Source organism: Miniopterus schreibersii (assembly GCF_964146895.1).
Source record: "Miniopterus schreibersii genome assembly, chromosome: 12".
Taxonomy (NCBI): domain Eukaryota; kingdom Metazoa; phylum Chordata; class Mammalia; order Chiroptera; family Miniopteridae; genus Miniopterus; species Miniopterus schreibersii.
In genome coordinates, this window is record NC_138112.1 from 63503401 (window position 1) to 63528058 (window position 24658).

At 49.4% G+C, this 24658-nt stretch overlaps 2 protein-coding genes across 3 annotated transcripts; both read left to right on the forward strand.

The window, feature by feature from the left end:
- The first annotated feature begins 3 nt into the window (after positions 1–3).
- Positions 4–4421, forward strand: ZNF408 (zinc finger protein 408). The gene is made up of 5 exons (XM_081155104.1): positions 4–163; positions 463–740; positions 1458–1519; positions 1740–1999; positions 2846–4421. The coding sequence occupies exons 1-5, from the start codon at positions 115–117 to the stop codon at positions 4369–4371; spliced, it is 2175 nt and encodes a 724-aa protein (XP_081011230.1). The 5' UTR covers positions 4–114; the 3' UTR covers positions 4372–4421.
- Positions 4422–8860: 4439 nt separating this feature from the next.
- On the forward strand, positions 8861–23997 carry F2 (coagulation factor II, thrombin). 2 transcript variants are annotated; one of them, XM_081155106.1, is made up of 15 exons: positions 8861–8953; positions 9648–9834; positions 10214–10377; positions 11031–11055; positions 11265–11315; positions 12676–12781; positions 12882–13018; positions 14208–14522; positions 14811–14939; positions 15122–15248; positions 15759–15926; positions 16423–16596; positions 16823–17004; positions 23511–23581; positions 23736–23997. In XM_081155106.1, exons 2-15 carry the CDS (start codon positions 9756–9758, stop codon positions 23877–23879), a joined length of 1872 nt encoding a protein of 623 aa, XP_081011232.1. In that variant the 5' UTR covers positions 8861–8953; positions 9648–9755; the 3' UTR covers positions 23880–23997. The 2 variants fall into 2 exon arrangements, with proteins under 2 accessions (XP_081011232.1, XP_081011231.1); XM_081155105.1 differs by having other exon boundaries at positions 8875–8953; positions 9679–9834.
- The last annotated feature ends 661 nt before the right edge of the window (positions 23998–24658 follow it).

Sequence of the window (24658 nt, forward strand, 5' to 3'; positions counted from 1 at the left end):
AGTCTGACTCTTACGATTCTTCCCGGAGAGAAAATTTGGCAGTCCGTGACTGTTTCCGGGAGGAGCTCAGAGAGCGATGCTCACTTCCGGCGGACGGAGGCTTTCAGACCCTGGATGGAGGAGGCGGCGGACCAGCTCGTGGAGAGGGAGAGACTGCAGTTCGGTGAGTGACCTGCGATGTCGCCGACCCTCGGCCCTGCCTAGATACACCTGACGTTCTCTGTTCAGCTCTTTGCCCCCGACCCTTTTCCTCCCGAGCCCGGAGCCTCCTCTGGTGCCCTCAGAGTCTCTGGGGGGCTTCTTCAGAGCCCTGGAACCCCCTCAAACCTCTCAGAGGCTCCCTTGGAGCCCTCATCGATCCCCCAGACTCCGGAGGCCAGACTGGACGTGCGGTTTTCACCCCTGCCTCCTACCCCACGACCTCCTGGGCCACTCCTTCACTGCCTTCCTGTCTCCCTGCAGCCCCCGAGCCGCGCCTGGACCCGGGCTCAGGATGGAGCCATTCTGGAGAAGGCTGTACTCAGGGCCTCAAAGACTTTCCGCTCTGGGCGACCCGAGCCGTCCATGCTCTAAAGACCCTGCCCCAGGGTTTAGCCTTTGGCCCCTCACTCGTCGAGAAACAGCGCTTGGGGGTTTGGTGTGTCGGGGAGCCTCTGCAGCCAGGACTGCTCTGGGGGCCGCTGGAAGAGGAGCCAGTCTCCAAGCAGAAGGGCGAGGGAGTGAAACAACGGCAGGAGAAGGTAATGAAGGATAGGGTGTTTAATCTTTGTCACTGAAAATTTGGAAGCGATTCAGACAGCTTCTGGACAGCTCTCCAGTTTGTTAGAAGCAGCAGGGCATTTCTGGAAACAGGAGATGGTTTGTCCTCTCCAAAACTGTCTCTTCTCCTCACCTGCAGTAGTTAAGAAGTTGAGATGCAAAAAGCTGTTAAAAGCTGGATTAGTATAGCATCATTATTGATGAAAGTCAAGAGCAAAGGTTTTGGAATTACAGAGCATGGGATCAGAGCCTTAGTACTTAAGCTAGTTAAATCGCATGTCTCATTTAACTTAATAAGATAAAGGAATGGCTGTTTATTTTAATCCTCCAGGATTATTCGGAGGAATAGATGAAATACCAAGGGTAAACGGTTTTATTGCATAAAAGGTACTAAAAAAGAGAGTTGATATTCCTCTTACTACTTTTTCTGTTTGGTACCCACTGGAAGGCAGTAATGTGTTCAGTTTAGTAATTTTCCACACCCTTGGAGGGAGAGTAGGGGACAGTCTTTTTGGTTTTTACTGAATGAGAAATCAGACAGCACAGCCCAATATAGGCAGAACTGGAGACCATGAACCTTCCAGGGGCTTCATCTTAGATCTGTTTCAGGAGAGGTTACATCTGTTTTGGTTTTGCTTTTAAGCCCACTCTGGTACCCTCAAACACATGAGAGAAGGACTTCTATTGGTTTATTTCAGGACATGTCACTAGGCCCATGGGGAGACGTGTGTGCTTGTGAGCAGAGTTCAGGCTGGACCAGGTAAGTTACAGGAGAGGATGTAGTCAAGACGTAGTCAAGTTGCTCCTTTGAGGCTTTCTCTCGTGGCATGGGATGGAACTGGAAGTGTACTGTAATTCCCCACCCAGTGATCTTTTGCAGGCATGGGGTCCTTTAGGACTCAGGCTGACAAAGAGCTGGGGCTTTCAGGGAGGGCCACTTGAAGAGGGTCTCTTGAGCTAGTTCTTGCTCTGCTTTGCAGTTTGGTGCAGCGGGGCAGGCTGGAGGGTGAGGGAAACGTGGCCCCGGTGTGGATCAGCGAGAGGCTCCACCTGCAGGTGTACCAGGTCGTGCTGCCAGGCTTTGAGCTGCTACTGTGGCCCCGGTCTTCCTCTGAGGGCCTCAGCACCCCCCAGCCGAGGCTAGAAGAAGAGGCAGCTGTGGCTGTGGTGACAGAAGTGGAATCTGCTGTACAACAGGAAGTGGCCTCTCCTGGGGAGGATGCAGGAGAACCTTGTACAGGTGTGTGTCAAATAAATGCTGACCTCCCAAATTATCGCCAAACAACCTATGGATAAGACAAAGCAGAGCTTATGGCTCAAGAAGGTAAGGTAGAGCACTAAAGAGCCTTAGTAGCTTTTCTGAGTGGGGAAGGGCAAAACCTGGATATTTATTGAAATTTTGAAGTCTGGCATAAGGTGGATCTTTCAATGTGGGATTGGGGCAGGGCTTGCTTTGGATTGGTTAAGGAGCACGACATAATACTATATTAGGATTTGTGAACATAGGAAGGCTAGAATTTTCAGGCAGGAGGTTCAGAGTTGTGGGGTATAAACTGTCATTTGATGCTTTCTATTGAAGGGTGAGGAATCTTTTCTTTGGGATGAACAATATGAATATTTGCCACTTTCATCTTCCTGAATAAGTTTCCAGGAATAGTAAGGTCATGTTGATGAAGACAGCAAGCCATATATAGGTTTTTAATTTACTACGTTTCTTCTGTCGGGGGTGGGGATTGGTTCCTTTATTTTCAAATGAGCTAAGGTGAGGAGGTCGGTGGTCTCAACTTACCTTAAGTTCATGTCTCCAGAGGGAGAACAAGGAGACTCTGGGATGGCTTTACTCCAGGGTTACCCAGATATCCGGGGCACTGTGGTTTCCAGGAGTGCTTCCCCAGGAAGCACCTGAGACTGGACAGGAAGATAAATGGAGTGTGTGGCTCATGCACCAGGGAAAAGATTGATGTCATTGCTCCCACTGAAGTCTGGGGGCTGCATAGAAAACACATTCCTATAATTTCCTGGTGACACCATTGTCACCACCTGCTAAAATCTCTACTGACCCCAGCACTCCACTCTTGCTTTGCAGATCTTGGTCACCAATCACCTCCCAGCATCCAGGCAGAGAGTATAGTGAGCTCTGGACTTAAACCCCAAACCCAGGACCAACTTTCCAAGGAGAGTCAGTCACTTGGTCCATTGCCTCAGGATGGCAGCATGGATGAGGAGGACCTGCCCCAGACACAGATGCCAATTGAACCTCGGAGCAGCTCCACTACCCAGCGAGTCCTACAGAGCAGTGAAGCCACTTCCTCAGCTTCTGCTGGCAGCACCCAGCAGCATGCTCACCTAGTCAAGAAGTTACATAGCCCCAGTAATCAGTGCCCACCCAGAGCAAAGACCTCAGAGCCCAGGGCCCAGCAGAATGGAGAGCAGCACCCCAGTTTCTCTGCACACTTGGGGAGCCCTCCTGTCCCAGCAGGAAGCTCCCCGAAACGGGGGCGACGATACCGGTGTGGGGAGTGTGGCAAGACGTTCCTGCAACTGTGCCACCTGAAGAAGCATGCATTTGTACACACAGGCCACAAGCCCTTCCTTTGCACTGAGTGTGGCAAGAGCTATAGCTCAGAGGAGAGCTTCAAAGCCCACATGCTGGGCCACCGGGGGGTGCGGCCCTTTCCCTGCCCTCAATGTGACAAGGCCTATGGCACCCGGAGAGATCTCAAAGAACACCAGGTGGTACATTCAGGTGCTCGACCCTTTGCTTGTGACCAGTGTGGCAAGGCCTTCGCCCGCCGGCCTTCCCTGCGACTGCATCGTAAGACCCACCAGGTGCCAGCTGCCCCCGCCCCATGCCCATGCCCCATATGTGGGCGGCCCCTGGCCAACCAGGGCTCTCTGCGGAACCACATGCGGCTCCACACGGGGGAAAAGCCCTTCCTGTGCCCACATTGTGGCCGGGCATTCCGCCAGCGGGGCAACCTACGCGGGCACTTGCGACTACATACAGGGGAGCGCCCTTATCGCTGCCCACACTGTGCTGATGCCTTCCCCCAGCTTCCTGAACTGAGGCGTCATCTCATCTCCCACACTGGGGAGGCCCACTTGTGCCCTGTGTGTGGGAAGGCCCTCCGAGACCCCCATACGCTGCGTGCTCATGAGCGCCTGCATTCAGGGGAGAGGCCCTTCCCGTGCCCCCAGTGTGGCCGTGCTTACACACTGGCTACCAAGCTGAGGCGCCACCTCAAATCCCACCTGGCTGACAAGCCCTACCGCTGCTCCACCTGTGGTATGGGCTACACTCTCCCCCAAAGCCTCAAGCGGCACCAGCTCAGTCACCAGCCCGGGGTGCCCTCCAGCCCACCCTGTGTACCTCTTGATGCTTCTGAGTCCACTGTGGTCTTACTGCAGACTGAACCAGAATTGCTGGACACATGCAATGAACAGGATGTCTCCGCAGCCCGGCACGTCTTCGAGGTCACCGTTTCTGAGAGCCAGGATAAGTGCTTTGTGGTGCCAGAGGAGCCAGGCCCCACCCCCAGCCTGGTGCTCATCCATAAGGACATGGGCTTTAGCACCTGGGCAGAAGTGGTGGAGGTGGAGACGGGCACCTGACACCCTCACCTTTCCCTAGCAGAGCTCTATATAAAGACTGTTTTCTAGGTGCTGGGTGTCTGGATCTTCTTTTTCTTTGGGTTGCCTGATAGAGACGAGTGTACTAGGAGAAGCAGGTCAAGGACTTCCCTTCCTGCTTATGGACTATCAAATTGTTTCCTAATACTTTAAGGTAAACCTCTTAAGATCTTTTTATCCACTTCTAGTAGAGCTTGTTCTGACTCTTACCCTAGGAACTCCCCAGGTGCTTATTCTTGAAGCATTTCAGAAGTGGCCCGTGCAATGAGGTAGTCAGGTTAGCTGGCAGGGTGCTTAGTGCTGGGATAGTCATTCCCATTGAGCTCCCTGAGGGACAAGCTCTTCTATTTGGAACCAAACAGTGACTTTTTTTTTACTAGGTTTTTATTGATTTTTAGAGAGAGAGAGAAACATTGATGAGAAACATCATCGATTGGCTGCCTCCTGCACGACCCCTACTTGGGATCAATCCCTCATCCTGGGCATGTGCCCTGACAGGGAATTGGTTATGTGACTTCCTGGTTCATAGGTCGATGTTCAACCACAGAGCCATGTCGGCCGTGCCTGAGTGACTTTTAAGGGTTAAAAGGCCAGAAACAGCTTAGCTCACAGCTCACAAGTCTCTGTAATTCAGGCTTTTCTTACCACCTGAGGGCTGTGAAGTTGGTTTTCTTCTGTGCTGAAGGACACCACGTTCATTGCAGATGTCTAGGGAGGACCTGATCTGTACCCTTCTGTCCCAGGCCCAAAGGCAGCCCTGGTGAGGGAAGGAGTGAGGAATTAACATGTGTTTTGCATTTACTGCAGGCCTGGACTGCCTTAGGTGCTGGGGACACAGCTGTGAGCTAGACAGTCAGAGGTAATGCTCTTTACAGAGCTCATGACCCACTGGGAACAGAAAGCACTAGGTAAGAGTTCAAAGAGAAGCATCACATGGTGCTGTGGTTGTGTTTCATGGGACAGTTTAACATCATCTGGGGCATCTGGGAACACATCTCCAAGTAATAATAATGATAGTAAACCCTCAGCCCTGGTTCTGTGCCAGTCCTTTATGTGAGTTTACTTCTATAACCCTCATAGCAACTCTGTGAGGTAGTTGGTTGCATTATTATTTCACAAATGAAACTGAGGGACAAAGATTTTTAAGTATCCTACCCAAAGTAACAAAGCTACTAGGTGGCAGAGCTGAGATTCAAACCCAAATAGTCTAGCACTGGAGTGAGGCTCTTAACCTCTACACTCTTCTATCCCTCATTTCAGCTGCAACTTGATGGATGAGTAGGTACAAGTGGTGCTTGGGGAGCTGCGTGTGAAAAAGCCCTGTGATGAGAGCCTGAGAAAAGAGAATGTGGGGTGGGGGCGGAGTCAGGTCACACAGGCCTTGCTTCAGGAGTTTGGACTTTATTCTCAGGACATCTAGGAACTCCTCAAAGGATTTTGAACGGGGGAATGACATGATAGATTTGTGTGTGAAGAGACCACTGGAGAAGATTGGCAGGCAAGGTGCAGTTGTGGGGAAATCAGGTAGGCTGCTGAGGTGGTTAGAATGGGATGGTCACTGGAAATGCAGAGAAGTGGAGTCATCCATACAACAAATGTTTCTTGAGCACTTCCTGTAAGTTGTTGGGGATCTAGCAGTAACAACAGACTCTTATATAGTTACATTCTAGTGTGGAAAGACAGACAGCAAACAAATACATGTCAGACTGGTAAGTGCAGTGAAGACAAAGCAGGGGAGAGGCTAACATAGGGAGTGTGCTTTTTGCAGAGGGTGGTCAGGAAAGGCCTATACAAGCAGAGACCTGGACTGTGGAAGGGAGCGAGCCAGGCTGATGTCTGTGGAAGGATGGGAGTCCCAGCAGAGGGAGTCGCACCAGCAAAGCCCAGTGAGTTCATGGAAGAACAAGGAGCAGAGTGGCCAAGGCGGACCTTGGAAGGGGATGCTGGCAGGCAAGCACTGTGGGCCATGGTAAGGACTGGGTGGATACATCCTGTGGGAGGTAGAAGTGACAGGATTTAAAGACTGAGTCAGGGAGAGAGATCTGACTACTCATGCTTTCTGGCTTAGCAAGTTAGGTAGCACCAGAGTGAGAGCGGGACAACTATGATTTTGGTTTGGGATGGACTGATGTGCCCATCATGGGAGACACTAGCAACAAAGTGGTCATTGCAGCTGTGGTAGCAGGGAGAGAACAGAGAGGAGGAAGTCTCCTCAGGTGGTGAAACCAGCATCCAGTAAAATAGAACAACCTGCAGACTGTGTCACAGAAGCTGATGGAAGAGCGTCTCAACAAGGAAAAAGTGTAAACAGTGTCCCTTGCTGTTGAGAGGGTTGAAATTTGTGGGAGTCACTGGCGAGCTGAGTGAGAGTAGTTGGAAGCCAGATTGGACTGCTTTGAGGGGTGGGAGGCAAGAGAGACAGAAAGAACATAAATCCTTGGATCCTTCTGTCCTGCAGAATAGGCGTTGTGATCCTTGTTTCATAGAGGAGGACTCAAAGTTTCAGAGCCGGTAAGTGACTGGCCAAGACCACACAGTCAGTGTTGGGGAGGAAGAATTTGCCCTCTACCCTCCTAGGTTCTTTCGGCTGGTCTAATGAGAGATTAACAAGATGAGAGGTTAACAACAGAGAAATGACCAAATTTAATTACATATGTATGTACAGGAACCCCACAAAATGTGAGAGGTTCTGAGACCAGAAAAATGAGGTATGTGTGGCATCCTGAGCCAAGGAATGTGGTAAGATGTCTTGAGGCTTCAGAGGGGGTGAAGGTCATTCACAAGATGTTAAGAACAGATGTTCAGTAATTAGAAGTTTGCCCTGTCCTACAGAGAGATCATAAAAATTATTTCTGATTATAACTTATGGCCAAGGCCCCAAATTTAAATTCTTTAAGGGAGAGGTAAAAGTTTATTTTGAGTTCACAGGGTCTCAGTTACCTTCAGCTCAAAATAATCCACATGCAGCTCAACCAGCGTGGCTCGGTGGTTGAGCATCAACCTACGATCCAGGACATCAGGGTTCGATTCCTGGTCAGGGCACATGCTCGGGTTGCAGGCTCAATCCCCAGCCAGGGGCATGCAGGAGGCAGCCAATTAATGACTCTCACTGATGTTTCTATCTCTCCCTCTCCCTCCCTCTTTCTGAAATCAATAAAAATTTTTAATAATAATCCACATGCTAAAGGGGTACATCTTGGGTAGGCCTGTTCTGAGCCCACTTATCAGTGAACAGCAGAGCCAGGACTAAAATGTACCGTGTTCTCCAGCTTCCCAGCACTTGCTCACAATGTCACAAGCAGCCTTGTGTCTCCTACTTTGCTACTGACATCAACCCAGCTCCCCACCCAATCTGAATGTTCCTGGCAAAGCTTAACTGTGAAATTTTCTGATGGGAGGGAGGACAGCAGGAGAGAAAAGCCACACCATCCAAAGCCTGAGAAACAGTTGCTAATATTTTTAGTCAGCCAACCCCATTGCTTAGAGCCTGCATGAGGCTTGATAGGACCTAATCCTTTCCAGCTCTTGCTTTAGGCAGGTTCATTTTGACTCAGGTGACTGCTCGACAGTGTATGCCCAGTGTTAGATATCCTGGGGAGGTGTTCATTGCTTGAGATTGAACTGTGTAGCAAAGCAGGGATGCTTTGGGTTGCTGGGGAGGCCTGTTGACGTTCCACAACCCGAAGTTGGGATGCTCACACCCTCTTGCCACATCCCCCACACAGACAGAGAACTTATGCAGAGCAGGATCAGATCAAAGCCAACAAATTTGAAGGCACCACACCCTGGCTGGATAGCTCAGTTGGTTAGAGCTTTGTCCTGATATGCCAAAGTTGCAGGTTCACTTCCCCGTCAGGGCATATATAAGAATCAACCAATGAATGCATAAATAAGTGGAACAACAAATCGATGTTTCTCTCTCTCCTCTCTTAAAAAAAATTTTTAAAAAAAATCAAGTTTGAAGGCACCTGGTTTGTGGTTTGGGAGCCTCTGATCTGCCAACACTCATGACTAAAGTGAGAATGGGCATTAGCAAGCATTGTTCAAGCTCTTGTTACAGATGAGAAAATGGAGGCCCAGGGAAAGCTACTTGCCAAGGCATCAGACCAGTCAGCGGCAGACCCAGAGCAGGGCCCAGGTCTTCTGACTCCTAATTTAGTGCTCTTCTAGCTAAAATAAAATACAGTGACTGTTCTTGGAAGACCAGTCACTGGAATATCTTTTTAATTGAGAAAATGTTTTCCTCCTGCTTTCAAAATAATTTTTGTTCATCACGATGTCAAAAGTTTCTTATTCCCCACATGCACCAGGCCCCTCCCTGTCATCTTCCCAGACAGTACATGACTGCAATGCAGACCCTGACCAGCCAGGCCCAGAGGAGGGCAACGCAAGAACCTGTGCTCCCTGTGCTTCTGCTCTTTGTCCCTTTGTCCTAATTAGACCCAGGACTAATATTTACCTTGCATTCTACAAACAGGAAATGGGGGAGGGAGGGGAGTAGGGCTGGGCAAGGGGCTGTGTAGAACTAGCAGGTGCTGTAGTCTGGCCTAGAGCCAACAGACAGGTAAGGGGGACATGGGGGAGGGAGGGGCCCTGCCCTGGAGACCTGGGGATTTGAACTGGCCCCTGTTCCCAACCGGGCAGCTGGTTCTGGGAGATGGGAGGAAATAGAGCAGAGGCCCAAGAGGCCCTGGCCCTGGCTCCACCTTCCAAGCAACCACTATACACAAACACCTCCACAGTCTCCCAGATGGGCAGGAGAGGAAATCAGTGGCTGAGAGGCTGGGGCAAATGTTGGCCGTTCCTGCCCCCAGTGTGTCCTAGGGCAAGGCAGGCAGCACTCATCTAACACCACCCTGTCTCTTATATCTGTGTATCATGCTCACACAAAACTTCCCATTGGTTTATATCCATATATCTACTGATTATTAAGCACTTACCATATTTCATGGGATTTAAGTTTATAATCTCTTTTACTCCTCACATCAAAATACTATTCCCATTGTAAAAATGAGGAAACTGAGGTACACAGAGATTAAAGCACCCATCACCATGTGTTAGGATTGGAAGGGGCCTTGGGAAGACCTTGTGACCCTGCTGGCCCAAGTTGGCCCATGTCTCAGGGGAGGAGGGGCTGGATGACGGTGGTTACACTGGTCTTTCCTTTGTGCCTTCCTCCCAGACCATCCATCCCTGGTCTCTGGAGGACCTGACCTCTCAGATGGTGGGGTGGACTATCTATATTCACTTGTCCTCAGGGCCCTGACCTGCTTGACCTCTTCCTCTCAGCTGATTTCTTCATGTTAGTTTAACATTAACCCAGAGGGGTCAGGACAAGCCCTGAGAGTCCCAGGAGTCGACACAGCATGGCGCACATCCGAGGGCCGTGGCTACCTGGTTGCCTGGTTTTGGTTGCCCTGTTTAGCCTTGTGCACAGCCAGCATGGTAAGGAGGGCTTGGAAGCTGGGACAGGCTGGTGGGCTGGGAGATGGGCCCATGGGCGGAGGTCCCCTTCTTGACAGAGAACACAGAGCCTGCCTCCAGGTGGGCCTCGGCCCACGGTATCCAGCCTGGGGAAGGAGTCTGATGCTCAGGGCTAGATGGATGGTGACTGCTTCTCTCTTGCAACATGGGGAGCGGGCTGGGGTGACCAGTGAAAGGAGGGAGCTAGTGGGTTACTGTTAGCAGCCTTTTGGATCCTGCTGCCACCCCAGACATCCCCTTTTGGAAGCCAACAGGGCAGGCCAGGCTTGCTTCCTGCCCCCATGATGGCCAAGACAGCCGAGCTTCCTCAGGCCACTGTCCCACGCCCCTCCTACTGCAGTGTTCCTGGCCCCTCAGCAAGCACTATCGCTGCTCCAGCGCACCCGACGTGCCAACAGTGGCATCCTGGAGGAGCTGCGCCAGGGCAACCTGGAGCGAGAGTGCCTGGAGGAGCTGTGCAACTACGAGGAGGCCTACGAGGCCTTGGAGTCCACCACTGCCACGGTGAGGGCTGGGGTCCCTCCAGGTGGGCCAGCTCTAGGACCACAATGAGGGGAGCAAGGATATCACAGCTCTTTGCTGATAGCTTAATTTCATCTCTGGGCCCCATTTCACTGGGCTGCCAAGATGAGCAACCTCACTGTTCTTGGAGGTCCCAATGCCAGGTCCCAGGTCCCAGGGCCCAGTGAGGCTCTGGGACATCAGGGGCCTCTCAGTTTTCAGACATATGACTCTGTTGGGATATCTGGAGTCCCTGGCCCCCCTGGCCTCTCAGCTTTGGTTTTTCTGCTAACTCTGTGCCACCCTTGGGGTGTGGGACTCTGGTGAGGCTGGGAGCCCTTGCAGCCTTTTCCTTCCTTGGGGCTCTGTCTGGGCCCCACTGCCAGGGCCCTACGCCCCTTCTCCTCCAGGGCAATCCCTATCAGTCTTCACTGGGGGTGGGGGAGCTCCCCTCTCCTCAAATACCCTTCTCCTCAGTGGGCTTGGGCTTTTGGAAACAAGAGTAGGGAACTCTGCCACAGACCTCCGGGAGCCTGACCCCATGTGACCAGGGTAAAGGGAAAAGGAAAGTATAAGAAGACATAACATTTACTAACAAAACAAAACAAAACAGGGTGGGTCCTGCCACAGCCTCACTCTCAGCCCTTGTTTTTCAGGATGCGTTCTGGATCAAGTACACAGGTGAGCAGTGGGCAAGGTCTGCTTCAGGAAGGGGGTGCTGGGGACCCAGTTAGAGAATCTGGTCCATCAGTCCACCATCCCCCACCCATGCCTCTTTCCTTCCATCCCATCATCTGTCCACCTTTCTGTTTCTGAATGTTGTCCCGCCCTTTCCATGAGCCCATCCTGTCCCTACCCTAATCCAAAAGGTGTTTCTGGGTCTTTTCCAGCTTGTGACTCGGTGAAGAAATCTCGAGAAAAGCTCGTTGAATGTCTGGATGGTGAGGAACTGACATGGGGGTGGCGGGACAGGATAAGAGGGGACAGCCTGGGAGAAGAGCAGAGTAGGGGTGGACTAGGAGGTGGCCCAGCGGCGGCAGCCCCTAGCATCTGATGCTGCCTTTCCATTCCTGCCATCAAGGATGTATCTTTGCACCTGGCTCTGTGCCTGGCAGCCAATAAGATGATTAATGTTGGAGGAACAAATGAATGAATGGATAATGAATTAATGTTTAAGGCCTCACTCTCATCAGGGCTCCTGTCCATGTCCATCTTCCCCATGTCCCCAGGGCAGAGCTCCGATGATGTCACATTCATTCTCCAAAACCTTGAGAGGCTCCCCATTGCTTCCACAATAAAACACCACTTCTTAGCCTGGCGAACTTTGCAGGTTCTAGCCTTCACCTCCCCTTCCAGCCTTACCTCCCATTGCACCAACCATGAACCCAGACCTCCAGCTGCACCTCTTGAAACATGCCAAGATGGTTCAACTTCCTAGCCTTTGCTTGCGTTGACGTCTTTCCCTGGAGCAGTCATTACAACCTGCTGAAAACCTCCTATCCTTTAAATGCCACCACCTTGCTGAGCCTTTCGAATACACTGTTAGTGTGACAATAGGCCCCATAACATGGAACTCTTTAATTACTGGTCATACCTTCATTTGTTAAATAACTTATCGACCAGACATTTCACTAAGCCCCTGCTATGTGCCAGGTACTATGTCAAGTGATGGGGGTTTTAAGAGAAACAAGGAGCTCCCAATTTCATAGGAAAACAAAAACACAAAACACCAAAGGGATTGCTGGAAAAGTTCTGTTCTAGGTGCTGAGAGAAGGGCAGAAGAAGGAGCCTTTAGTTGGCTGACAAAATCAGGGATAGCTCCCTAGAAGTAGAGCTTTACCTGGATCTGTGGGATGCACTGATGAACAAAAAGAGAGTATTCCAAGGCAAAGAAAATGGCGTGTGCAAATGCCCTGAGGCATGAGGAGCTAAAATAGCAGGACAGGTAGACCAGGGCCACATTAGGCCTTGTTCACTTGTTCATCCTGCTGGCCATGAGGAGCCACTGAATATAAGCTGCATGAGGGCAGGGACCTGCCTTGATTGGGACTGTCTTATGCATCACTGTGTCCTTAGTACCTGGCACAGTGCCTGTCAGAGGGTTGTCCCATGGTGGGCACTCAGTAAATATTTGGTGACTACTGTTAAATGGATTGGAGAACTGCTGAGTGCAGAGGAGGTACCGAGTAAATTCAGGTTGTAAGCCAGAAGGAGCTTGGACGGGGTGGGTAGCCAGAGCTTTGCTAAGTGAGAGGGGAAGCAAATCCTCAGGGTAAGAAAACTGGGCTGGGGTCTCTGCAGGTAACTGTGCCGAAGATCTGGGCATGAACTACCGAGGGAATGTGAGCTTCACCCGGTCTGGCATCGAGTGCCAGCTATGGAGGAGTCGCTACCCACATAAGCCTGAGTGAGTGATGGGCAGGCCTGTCTGCCAGCAGGCTGAGAATGGGGAGCAAGACAGGGGGACGGGGGGACACAGCCTCTTGCTGAGCAATTTCCTTTTCTAGAATCAACTCCACCACCCACCCTGAGGCAGACCTGCAGGAGAATTTCTGCCGCAACCCAGATGGCAGCACCACCGGGCCCTGGTGCTACACTTCGGACCCCACCGTGCGGAGGGAGGAGTGCAGCATCCCTGTCTGTGGTGAGCTTGGGGTGATAAGGTGGCCCATGGCCAAGGCCAAGGGTCTCCATGGGGCCTGGCAGCCTGGGACAGGAACCAAGATCTTGACTCTCTCCAAGCAGGGGTTAGTCATTTACAACATATTTGGGCCTGTTGGTCAGGGAGGTCGGGAGAGCAGAGAGAGTTGGCTTCCAGCCTCCTCCTCCCTCCCATCTTCACTTCCTTATGACCCAGGCTGTGGCTTATTCCAGATGCACCTTCCTCCTTGCTCGAGGCACTCTCCCTTCAGGAAGCCCTCCCTAACCACTTCAGTTCACGCACCCTTTTCTGAGCATCACAGAGCAAGCCTCGTACAGTCCAGCCCTGCATGATTCTGTTGTTATTGTTTCCTGTGATGCATCAGTTAGCTATGGCCACAATAATGCTGCAAATCCCACAATATCACAAACAACCACAAAAGCTCTCGGGCATAACCAACAAGCATTTCTTTCTTATGGGTCAGCTGGGGTGGCACTGCTCACGCATTTGTGGGGTCCATGATGTCACCTGGCCTCAGCTGGTGGCTTTGCTTCAGATGAAGGGTCCAGCTGAGCTTGGCTCCTTGTGTGGGTTGGGTCCAGGTCTGCCCCACACATACTTTGTTCTGGCGCTAAGGCTGAAAGTCACCATCTTCTGGTGGTGATGGCAGAAGCACAAAACTGTAGGCAGAAATACACAGCGTGTCTTCAGGCCTAGGCTTGGAACTGGCACAGTCAGGTCTGCCCACGTTCCCTCGGCCAGGGCAATCGCAGGGTCAAGGTTAGGAGGTGGAGACGGCTTGCCGAAGCTGCCCTGCTGCCCTGTGTAGACATCCTTAGTCATCCCGGCTACATTTCCCGTGTGCCCCTATGAAAACCCAGAATCCTTCTTGAAAAGTTTCAGGCAGTCACTACCGACAGATTACAGGTGGCCCTGTAATAGTTACAGAGGTGAAACCTGGTCACTATCTCCGGCTTGTGATATACCAGACACGAGGTTTACTGTGTTTAAATCTCTGTCAACCACCCTGCAAGAACAGCACTAGTACCCCTTTCTAGGCAAGCAAACTGAAGCTCAGAGGGCCGGTTACCTGGGTCGTGCAGGAAGGAGGCTGCAAGGCAGGGACCCAGACCCCGAATGCCTGGCTCCGCGGGGTCCCACCCACTCTGGTCCCCGCCTCCTCACCCCCCAGGCAAAAGGGAGGTCACTGCAGAGCTGACCCCACGCACCAGGATCTCCACGGGGAACCCGTTGCCTTCGTCGGACCAGTGTGTTCCCGATCGTGGCCGGCATTACGACGGTCGCCTGGCGGTGACCGTGAGCGGGTCCCCCTGCCTGGCCTGGGCCAGCGAGCAGGTCAAGGCCCTGACCAAGGACCGGGGCTTCACCCCGCCGGTGCCGCTGGAGGAGAACTTCTGTCGAAACCCAGACGGCGACGAGGAGGGCGCGTGGTGCTACGTGGGCGGGAAGCCTGGCGACCTGGAGTACTGCGACCTGAACTACTGCGGTGAGGGCGCGCGGGGCCGCGGCCGGGCGGGCGGCAGGGCCCGGGGCGCGCGGGGGCGCCCTCCCGAGGCGAGGGCACCGCGTCCCGCGCCCCGCGGAAAGGGGTTTATCGCCATTGCACAGCCGAGTGCACTGCGGCCGCGGAGGTGAAGTTGCCTAGTAACGCAGGTGCGCTCGGGCTCCGACCGCAACCGACTGTCTCTGAGGCCGCCCGGCGCTCGGGGGCGCTGAGGGGTGGGTGAGGCGCGGCCCGTCCCGTCCGTCCCAGCCGGTGCCTGGGTCCCTGCAGAGGAGCCGGTGGACGACGTGACGGTCGACGGGCTGGACCAGGACCAGGACAATGACATGCAGGGGCGCACCACCGTGGAGGAGTTCCAGCTCTTCTTCGACGAGAAGACCTTCGGCGCGGGGGAGGCAGGTGCGGCCGCGCGCGGGGGCGGGGCGGGGGGGGGCGCCGGGCGGGGGCGGGGCGGGGGGGGCGCCGGGCGGGGGCGGGGCGGGGGGGGGCGCCGGGCGGGGGGCGGCCGCGGGCGGGGGCGGGGCGGGGGGCGGCCGCGGGCGGGGGCTGCGCTGGGCGCTCACGGTCGGCTCGCTCCGCAGACTGCGGGCTGCGGCCCCTGTTTGAGAAGAAGTCGCGGGAAGACAAAACGGAGCAGGAGCTTCTGGAGTCCTACATCGACGGGCGCATCGTGGAGGGCTGGGACGCCGAGATGGGCCTGGCGCCCTGGTGCGTCCCTCACCCCAGCGGCCTTCACTGGGCCGGAGCCCCCCGTTCCCAGGCCCCCCGCCCTGGAAGCCCTCTCCCCTCGCAGGCCTGGGCTCCAGGGGTAAAGGACCGGAACCCAGCGCCTCCGCGGCAATCACAGCAGCCTTTTGAGACTGGGCTGATTAGTTCTCATAAGCACGAGGCATAGTGGAGGCCCAGGAGTTTAAGTGACGCTGATAATAGACAGCTCTGGGGTGGGCAGAACTGGGTTCAAGTCCAGGGCAGCACCTGACCCCAGAGCTGGGCTAAGCTGCACAGGTCCTGACTGGAGGAAGCTGGGGAGGGGTGCACACCACAGGGGGAGCCCCTCGCTGTCACCTGCATGCCCCTAATCCCCAAATGTGGGCAGGTCAAGCTGGGGTCTGGGCACAGCAGGCAGTTCTGGCCAGTTCTTAAAAATGGGACTTTCTACTTCTAGGGCCAGTGGAGGGGCAGCTCCCCAGCTCTAATGCTTCTCCTTCTCCCTCCCAGGCAGGTGATGCTTTTTCGGAAGAGTCCCCAGGAGCTGCTGTGCGGAGGCAGCCTCATCAGTGACCGCTGGGTCCTCACTGCTGCCCACTGTCTCCTGTACCCACCTTGGGACAAGAACTACACTGAGAACGACCTTCTGGTGCGCATTGGCAAGCATTCCCGCACCAGGTACAGGACTGGGGGCCCAGGGGTCTCAGCTCCAGCGTGACGGTGGTGGGGGCTCTGGTGCTCTGAGGCACGTGGCACACATCTGTCCATCTCCCACAGTGGAAAACCCAGCAGTCTCTGCCACAGAGTCCTTTTGGCCACATCAACCTAGGCTTGGAGCTGGGGTCAGAGAAACAAAGAGCAAAATCCCGGCCTGTCCCTCCTTCCCTCCAGACACCAGGACATGGCCGGGGTGTGACTTCGGAAAAGAGGCTCTTTGGACCAGAGCCTACAGCCTGTGTCTCTCTTCCATCTGTCCAGGCTGTTTGACAACAAAGCCCAGTGTAGCTACAGGCCAGGAAGGAGCTACCTGGGAGCTGCCAAATGCCACCTCGCTAATGGCCCGCTGGTCCCTGACTCTCAGACCTTGAGGGCAGGCAGTTTCCTTCCTTAGGGAACCGCTGCCTTTCACTGAGTGGCTCATGGCCTCTCCGATTCTCTGTTGGGGTCTGCGCAGGTATGAGCGAGGCATGGAAAAGATCTCCATGCTGGAAAAGATCTACATCCATCCCAGGTACAACTGGAGGGATCTCCTGGACCGTGACATCGCCCTGCTGAAGCTCAAGAGGCCCATTACCTTCAGCAACTACATCCACCCCGTGTGCCTGCCCGACAAGAAGACGGCGATCAGGTGGGGCAGGCGTGGTTAGCTGAGGAGTCTGGGCCGCTGCGGGGCTTGATGAACCCCGGTAGGCCTTGCAGAAGGTCCTTCCCTTTTCCAGGCCTCAATTTCTTGGAACAAGCCCAAAAGTTCTTTCTGCACAGGTGTTTGAGATTCAGGTCTCCAAGGGATGGCATTGGGGCCAGAGGCTCCTGGCGGGGCCGGTTCTCACCGGGTCCATCTCCCTTCCTCAAAGTTTGCTCCAGGATGGACACAAAGGGCGGGTGACCGGCTGGGGCAACCTGAAGGAGACGTGGACAGCCAGTACCGCAGAGGTGCAGCCCAGCGTCCTGCAGGTGGTGAATGTGCCCATCGTGGAGCGTCCGGTCTGCAAGGCCTCCACCCGCATCCACATCACTGACAACATGTTCTGTGCTGGCAAGTCCCCCGGGTGTGGCTCAGCAGGAGGGGCAGTGGGGCCTTGGGGTTGGGGGAATGGAGACATGTTAGGAGCACAGACCTGTTCAAGTCCTCGCACCAGTCACAAGCCATATGACTGGGAAAAGTGTAACCTCTTGCATGCTCAGTTTCTTCCTCTATAAAACGGAGATAAAAGCCTCTGTTCCAGAAGGTTGTGCAAGGGTTCGATGACGTAGTGTATGCAAAGTGTTAGGCGTGGAGCTGGTCACTGGTTAAGTTGTCAGTATATGTGAGCCCAGATAGCAGTAGCAAGAGGCCTTGGGGGGCAGGGGAAAGCCATTTATTTGTTCAGTCATTCAACAGATATTTATTGAGTGCCTGCTATGATCCATGAAGTATTCCAGAGTATATAACAAGGACTCAAACAAACAATGCCTGCATCTTCAGAGAGCTTTCCTAGGAGGAGGGAGTGTCAGTAAACAGATCTAGAATAGCAATCCCTGGTAGGAAGACAAATTAAGCAGAGTAAAGTAAGGGGGAGAGACATGGGGACAAGGGCGAAGGCTAGAGAAGGCCCCTCTGAGGTAATATTTGGGCAGAGACCAGAAGAAGTGGAGTGAGTCATCTGGGGGAAGTGTACTGCAGGCTGAGGGGGGACAGCAGGTGCAAAGGCCCTGAGGTAGAAACATGCTTGGTGTGTCTGAGGACGAGCAGGGAGGCCTGAGTGGCTGGACTTCAGTAAACATAGGAAGAACAGCAGTAGATGAGGGGAGAGAGGTGGGCAGGCAGAGATGGGCACTTCCATAGGGGCCTTGGAGGATTTCATCTTTTATTGAGATAAGAAGTGATTGGAGGGTTTGGGGCAGGTGAATAAATGGTCTAACTTAATTTAAAAAAATTTTAAATTTTAGTGTAATTTCAGACTCACAGAAAAGTTGCAAAAATAATACAAAGAATTCCTGTATACCATCATTGAAATTCTGCCACCCCCACTTTGTACACACACACACAAACATACACACACACAGTTTGAAAGGAAATTGTACATATGGTGATTTTTTTACCCATCTAATTGAGTTATTTCCAAAAAACAAGAATGTTCTCTTACATAACCACAGTATAATTACTAAACCAGAAAATTATGATGACAGTACCATTATCTAATCTGTAGACATTGTTCAAGTGTTTTCTAATGTCCTACTTGCTAATGTCTTTTATAACAAAAAACAAAAAATGCTTTCAACTGGGATCTAACCTAGGATTATTCACTGTATTTAGTTGTGAATCTTTGTCTTCCATGACCTTGACATACCTGATGAGCACAGGCCAGTGAATCTATAGACTGGCCCTCCACTGGGTTTGTCTCAGGTTTCCTCATGACCAGATTCAGGCTAAGTGATGCTGAACCCTCACTGTGTCCTGTTAGCTGCCATGTAATGTCTTTATGTCTCATAACCATTGAGATGAACTCTGACCTCTTGGTTAAGGTGGTGTCTGCCTCTTCCAGGTTTCTCACTGTAAAGTTCTGTTTTTCTCTTTGTAATTAATAAATATCTTGTGGGGAGAAACTTTGATACTGTCTGTCCTGCTTCTCACCCCCTTGTTCTCCCAACTATGGTAGCGGCCAAATGGTGCTTTTCTGATTGTCATTTCTGCATTTATTAGTTTTTATGGTAGGGAAGACCTTTTCTTTCATTCCATTAGTGTGGATTCATGGGGCCTTTCTTTATTTTAAGGGTTATAACCTGTTACTGTCATTATTTATTTTGATGTTCAAAGTCTCTGCAACCTGGCTTCTGTGACTTTTGGAGAGGTCCCTGTCTTGCTCCGAGTACTTTCTTACTCGTGGCACAGCAAGATGTTCCTGGTTCATCCTACTTTCCTTATAGCAGAGAATGGTATTTAGAAACCAATATCTGGGTGGTAGGTGTGCACATTGCTACAGAGGTCATTGTGTCCAGGTCCTCTCAGCAGGAAGCACTAGAATGTGTATTATGAACATACTAACATCTATATCTACTGTCCTTTCTATCTATCTGTTTGTCAGCCTAAACTGTGAGTTCAGACTGAAGCCTCTCCTTGCAACCCAACAGGATGAATTTTAGCTTCTTCCTTTCCACATTTATAACTTTGTTGACAGTGAGAAACCTGACACTCATTTTCCATATTATGTTTACTTATTTGATCAATACTAGAATATACAGTTTCAGAATTAATTCATCCGTAGCTGTGAAAAACAATCCTACTAACTAGAGTTCAGCACTTCTTCAGTTGTTTCTGTCCTTAGCCTGAGGATATATCATTGAAATCCTGTGTCCAAGAGTAACTTGGATTAGTTCTTGCTCGCACCACCCCAACCTCTGTGTTATTATTTAAAATACAATTAAGGCTCAATTGTTTCTGATTGTATTTCATTTGGGAGCCCTCCTCCCATCTTTGTTGTTTTTATTTGTGTACTTCTGGAATATTAACATGCTTATAGAACTCAGACATTTTGAAACAGGTACTCAGAGAACTGACACTCCCCTTTCCCTCCTATCCTGTTCCCACCCCCATCCTTTCCACCCCATTTCCATCCAGGCCCTATAATTAACCAGTCTCAGTAGCTTATAGTTTATTCTTCCAGTGTTTCTTTTTGCACAAATGAGCAGATATATGTATATTTTCTTATTTCCTTTTTCTTACACACAGGGCAGCATACTATAGATATTCTCCTGTACTTTGCTTTTTTTCAGTTTATGTTGCCTGGCAATTCATTCCATATTGGTTATACTTTTTCCTTATTAAAAAAATTTTTTTTAATAGCCACATTATATTCCATTATGTGGATATATCCATAGTTTATTCAGTTATTTCTTGCATTTAGATTGTTTCCAATTGCACGTTTTCATATGCTTAATTACCATTTTTATACCATTTTGGGGGGAATTGTCTGTTCATTTCTTTTGCCTACTTTTGTCCCTTTCCCAGCTATTTTTAAGAGTTCTTTACCTATTAGTGATATTAGGCCTTTATTTGTGATACATGTTGCAAGTATTTCCCTGCACTGTTAGTTTTTTTTAATCCTCAACGGAGGATATGTTTATCGATTTTTAGAGAGATGAAGGGAAGAGAGAGACAGAGAAACATCGATCAGTTGTGTCTTGTACATGCCTGAACTGGGGATCGAATCTGCAACCTAGGTGTGTGCCCACCAGGAATCAAACTCGCAACCTTTTGGTGTAGGGGACGATCCTCCAACCGAGCCACCCGGCCAGGGCCCACTTTGTTAGTTTAACCTTTATAATTTTTTTGCCACTCAAAAATTTTTATGTAGTAAAATTTATTGACAGAGTTAGAAAAAACCTTCTTTATGCTCAGGTCATAGAGAAATGCACGTGTTCTTCCAGTACTTGGTTTCGTTTTTCTGCACTTAGATCTCTGAGTCGTATGGACTTTATGCCTGTGTATGATGCAAGGTATGAATCGAACTCATCCGTTTCCAAATGGTTCACCAGCTGTCCGCACCGTTTACTAAAAATTCTATCTTTGAAATCACCTTTGTCACATACTAGATTTCTAGGTGCTTAAGTCTCTTTCTATCCTAAGACATTCAATTTAGAATAGAAACAGACTCCTGGTCTATTGTTCATTATGTTAAAGCACTGTCTTGTTTTAATTATAGAGGCTTTAGAGTATGTTTTAACATCTGGTAGGGCTTGTTGTCTCTCAGTTTATCTTTTCCAGAGTTTTCCTGGAAATTCTTGCGTATTTGTTTTTCCATGTGAACTTTGGTATCAGCTTGTCTAGCTCCATTAAAAAGTTTGTCAGTGTTTTTATTGGGATTATGTTAAGTTTATAAATTAATTTAGGGAGAACTGACATCTTTTTACTGTTGAGTTATTTTATCCAAGGACAAAAAATGTCTCCCCATTTGTCCAGGTCTATATTGTGCCTTTCTATAGTGATGCAATGTATTATGACTTTTCTCCTTGGCACCTTATTTTATATATTTGTGGGGTTTTTCTCTTAATTTTCTTGAGTAAATTAGCTAGTGGTTGCAGAAATAAACAAAAGATACCTAGGAATTTGACTTATTAGGCTTATTGTTTTTCAGTTCTGTACCTCATTAATTTTTGCTTTTACCTTTTCAAAATTTTTCTTATGCTTTTTTTGGGGGGGTTACTTTGTTCTCTGTCTAGCTTTTTGAGCTGACAATTTGGTTAATTTACTTTTGATCTTTAATTTTTATTGAGTAGGACTGTGCATTTTTCTTCTTTATAGAAAACACTATGTCGTGTTTTTAGTTTTTAGAAATTCTGTAATTTCAGCGTGTGTTTCCCTTTCACCTAAGAGGTGTTTAATAGGTGGTTTTTAAATTTCAGGTGGGAGGGGCCTTTTGTATTTTGACTTTGTTAAAAATTATTTTGACTTTTGCTGCATTACAGTCTGAGAGTATTGTTTGTAATATTTCTACTTTATGGAACTGAATTTTTTTTTCTGAGACAGCTGTTGGATTAATCTGTGAATGCTACACGTGCTTGAGGTGTGTCGGTTAATGTATATTCATAAATGTACCTTATTGCTTGTTATTAGATCATTTATATCCTTATTTTCAGTTCATTTGATCTATCTTGTATGAGTTTGGTGTGTTAAATTCTATTATAAAAGTATTTGCCTGTCTCCTTGCGTTGCTTATAGTTTTTTTACTTTATAAATGTGGTTGCTGTGTTATTTGGTGCCGATATTCATAACTATTATTTATTCATTGTAAATTGTGGCTTTTAGCTTTAAATGCATCCTTCTTTATTTTCAATTTTAGGACTACTACCCGTTCTCTTTTTGTTTCCACTGGCCTGATATACCTTTGCCCATCTCTTTAATTTTAGCTTTTACGAATCACTTTGTTATATGTAGCATAGCTGAGTCTTGCTTTGTGAGTCAAATTAAAACCTTTTTTTTCGTAATGAGTTAAGCCCCTTCATATATGTTGATATGACTGAATTAGTATTAAGTCATTATTTTGTAATATTTACATGTATTATGTTTCATTTGCTGTGTTTTTTCCTATGTGATCTTTTAAGAAAATCTGTTTAGGAAGGTTTGCATCTTTGTTCCATTTTCTTTGGACTTACGCCTTTTTGAAATGCCCTTTAGTTCCTTTTCTTATATAACCTTTTAATTGTAACTCCCACCCATTGGCATCTGTCAGTTTCCTCCCCTCCCCTCCCCTCCCCTCCCATTTTGAGCTACACTTTTTCCTACTTGTCAGAACATCGGTCCTTTCGCTGAATCATTCATCTCCTGGTTGAATGAAGCTCATCTGTTAGTAGATTCAAGAAGGGCTTTGAGTGTAGAACTTCCTGAGTTCTTACAGAACTGTTTTTCTGTAGCCTTGACGCCTGACAGTCAGCTTGGTAGCATATGAAATCTGTGGTTTATATTTCCTTTCTTCAATTTTTTGAAAATATGGCTTTATTGTTGCTTGCTTTGTATGTGGTTTTTGAAAAGTCTGATGTCAGTGTGATCTTTTGGACCTGGTAAGGCATCTGGTCCTTTTGCTCGGAGGTCTGGAGAGTTTTTCTTCATCTTTGAGGCCTGAGAGTTGGATTAGGGTGTGTCTCAGAGTTGAGTGTTTCAGGTGGGTGTTGCCCCGTGCCGTGAACCTTTCAATATGTGCATTCAATCTTCTTTTATTTCTGTGAAGTTTTGCTGGATATTATAAATATTAGTTTTCTTATTGCTTTGTTCTTGAGGGACTCAATTTCTTCTTTGGTCTAAGTTCCATTTCAACCACATTTTGCTTTGCATTTTTTCTTGTTTTGCCCATTTATTTTTAATTTTTGAATTTCTGAGTCAAGGTGTTTTGTCACATTCCAAAAATTTGCTTGAGGAAATGCAATTCCATTACAGTTTTCTTCTGTTTCATGGGGGAACTTTTTATTAGCCGAGGTGTTTTTCTCATGTTTTGCATCCCTATAGTATCTTCGTATGGACTTATTTACTTTTCATCTATTGTGTAGATTTGGGGCTCCACAAGGGTTGTACATTCCAGGGGGGTGTAGATTTCAGTCGCACTCATGTTCTCTCTTTTCCTCATCACCTGAGTTTAGCATTAGGTGCAGTTAGATACACTAGGGTTGATCTGAAGTTTGGGTGTTCTCTGTATTGTAGTTACACTGAAGGTGTGTTTTTTGTGTAACTTCTGTTGCTGTTCCTGTTGTTCTGCATTGTTTGTGGAGGATATGTGGGGAGGTTTGCATAAAGGCAGCCACCATTGTCCTCAGCTACCCGTAAGTCTAATATATTTTTAAGTCCTTCTGCCTGTTGGGTGGAAAATTGCAGGTGGGAAAAAGCAGTAGTAGTTCTGGGTAGAGGTACACATGTTGAGATATTGGGATATATGTTGAGGAGAGAGCTGACAAGAATTGGTGTGGGGGCGAGGAAATGAGAAAGTCAAGGGTCAAATGGACACTCATCTGGTCTGTCTCTAGAAGGGGCTGGAGTATGAGCTATGCTCCTGAGCACTGCTGTTCTCTCTCAAGGTTATAAGCCCAATGAAGGAAAACGAGGGGATTCTTGTGAAGGTGACAGTGGGGGACCCTTTGTCATGAAGGTAAGCTAGCTTCTTTAAAGGCCGGGAGCTGGTGGGTAGCTCTTCTGGTGGGGTGGGTAAGGAGGGACCCCAGTGTTCTGAAATAGTTGCCTGATAGGGTAATGCTGATATTACCTTGGACTTGACTATGGAAAACCTCATGTTTCTTCCTCAGAGCTTCACTAACAACCGCTGGTATCAAATGGGCATCGTCTCGTGGGGTGAAGGCTGTGACAGGGATGGAAAATATGGCTTCTACACACATGTGTTCCGCCTGAAGAAGTGGATAAAGAAGGTCATTGATGGGTCTGAAAGTTAGGGGCCACCCACATTCTAGGCTCCTCACTGTAAGATCATAGAAACCAATCCGGGGAAAGAATTATTTTTGTGGTTTGTTCCTAAAACTCTGGTTCTCAATAAAGTGACTCTATCTATGAGCCTCAGTGCTCCCAGTGCTGTTCATGGGCAGCTCAGGCAGAGTTGGTACCACTACTGGGTAAGGTGAGAGGGGAGATATATTCATAAATGAACCTTTTCACTTACTTAGGTCATCTATATCCTTATTTATTTTCAGTGAATTTGATCTGTCTGTACATATTGCTGTTCCTGTAGGGTGCATGTATTACTGAGGGGGAACTAGGCACTATAGCCTCTGGCAGGTACAGCAGTGCCTTTCACCTGGTGTGAAATGCTCATCAGTTGGTAACTGTCTGGAGGCCTCTGAGAAGAGCCATCCCTGAGCTCCCAGGGAAGAGTGAAGCCTGAATGTCTGCACTGGGTACAGGACAGGGGGATGGAGCATGGATGCTACATGGTTACCATGCTTGGTCTAGGGCCTTCAGCTAAGATCTTTAAACTTCATGGTTTAAAGCAGAAAGGGACCTAAGGCAGGTACTTTTACTCCCCCCTCCCCTTTTCCCCCTTCTCATTTTTAATACACCAGGGAGCAGAATTAGGATTTTCTTGCCTTCATTCTTTGGCTCTGGTTGACCAGAAAGTAGAGTAAAAACTGGAAATGCAGTGAGCTTGCAGGATCTTTGCAGCCCAGAGCTGTAACCAGAGCAGGGAGAAGGGATTAAGAATACCCCAAACCTGCTT

What these genes read in the sequence shown, in the direction of transcription:
- F2 (XM_081155106.1), top strand. Translation starts at nt 9,756, where the DNA reads ATGGCGCACATCCGAGGGCCGTGGCTACCTGGTTGCCTGGTTTTGGTT. An exon ending in GCTCGTTGAATGTCTGGATG is followed by an intron (nt 11,316 to 12,675) that starts GTGAGGAACTGA and finishes GGGTCTCTGCAG; the next exon opens with GTAACTGTGCCGAAGATCTG. An exon ending in GGCAAGCATTCCCGCACCAG is followed by an intron (nt 15,927 to 16,422) that starts GTACAGGACTGG and finishes GGGTCTGCGCAG; the next exon opens with GTATGAGCGAGGCATGGAAA.
- ZNF408 (XM_081155104.1), top strand. Translation starts at nt 115, where the DNA reads ATGGAGGAGGCGGCGGACCAGCTCGTGGAGAGGGAGAGACTGCAGTTC. An exon ending in GAGGGAGAGACTGCAGTTCG is followed by an intron (nt 164 to 462) that starts GTGAGTGACCTG and finishes GTCTCCCTGCAG; the next exon opens with CCCCCGAGCCGCGCCTGGAC. An exon ending in TGAAACAACGGCAGGAGAAG is followed by an intron (nt 741 to 1,457) that starts GTAATGAAGGAT and finishes GGTTTATTTCAG; the next exon opens with GACATGTCACTAGGCCCATG.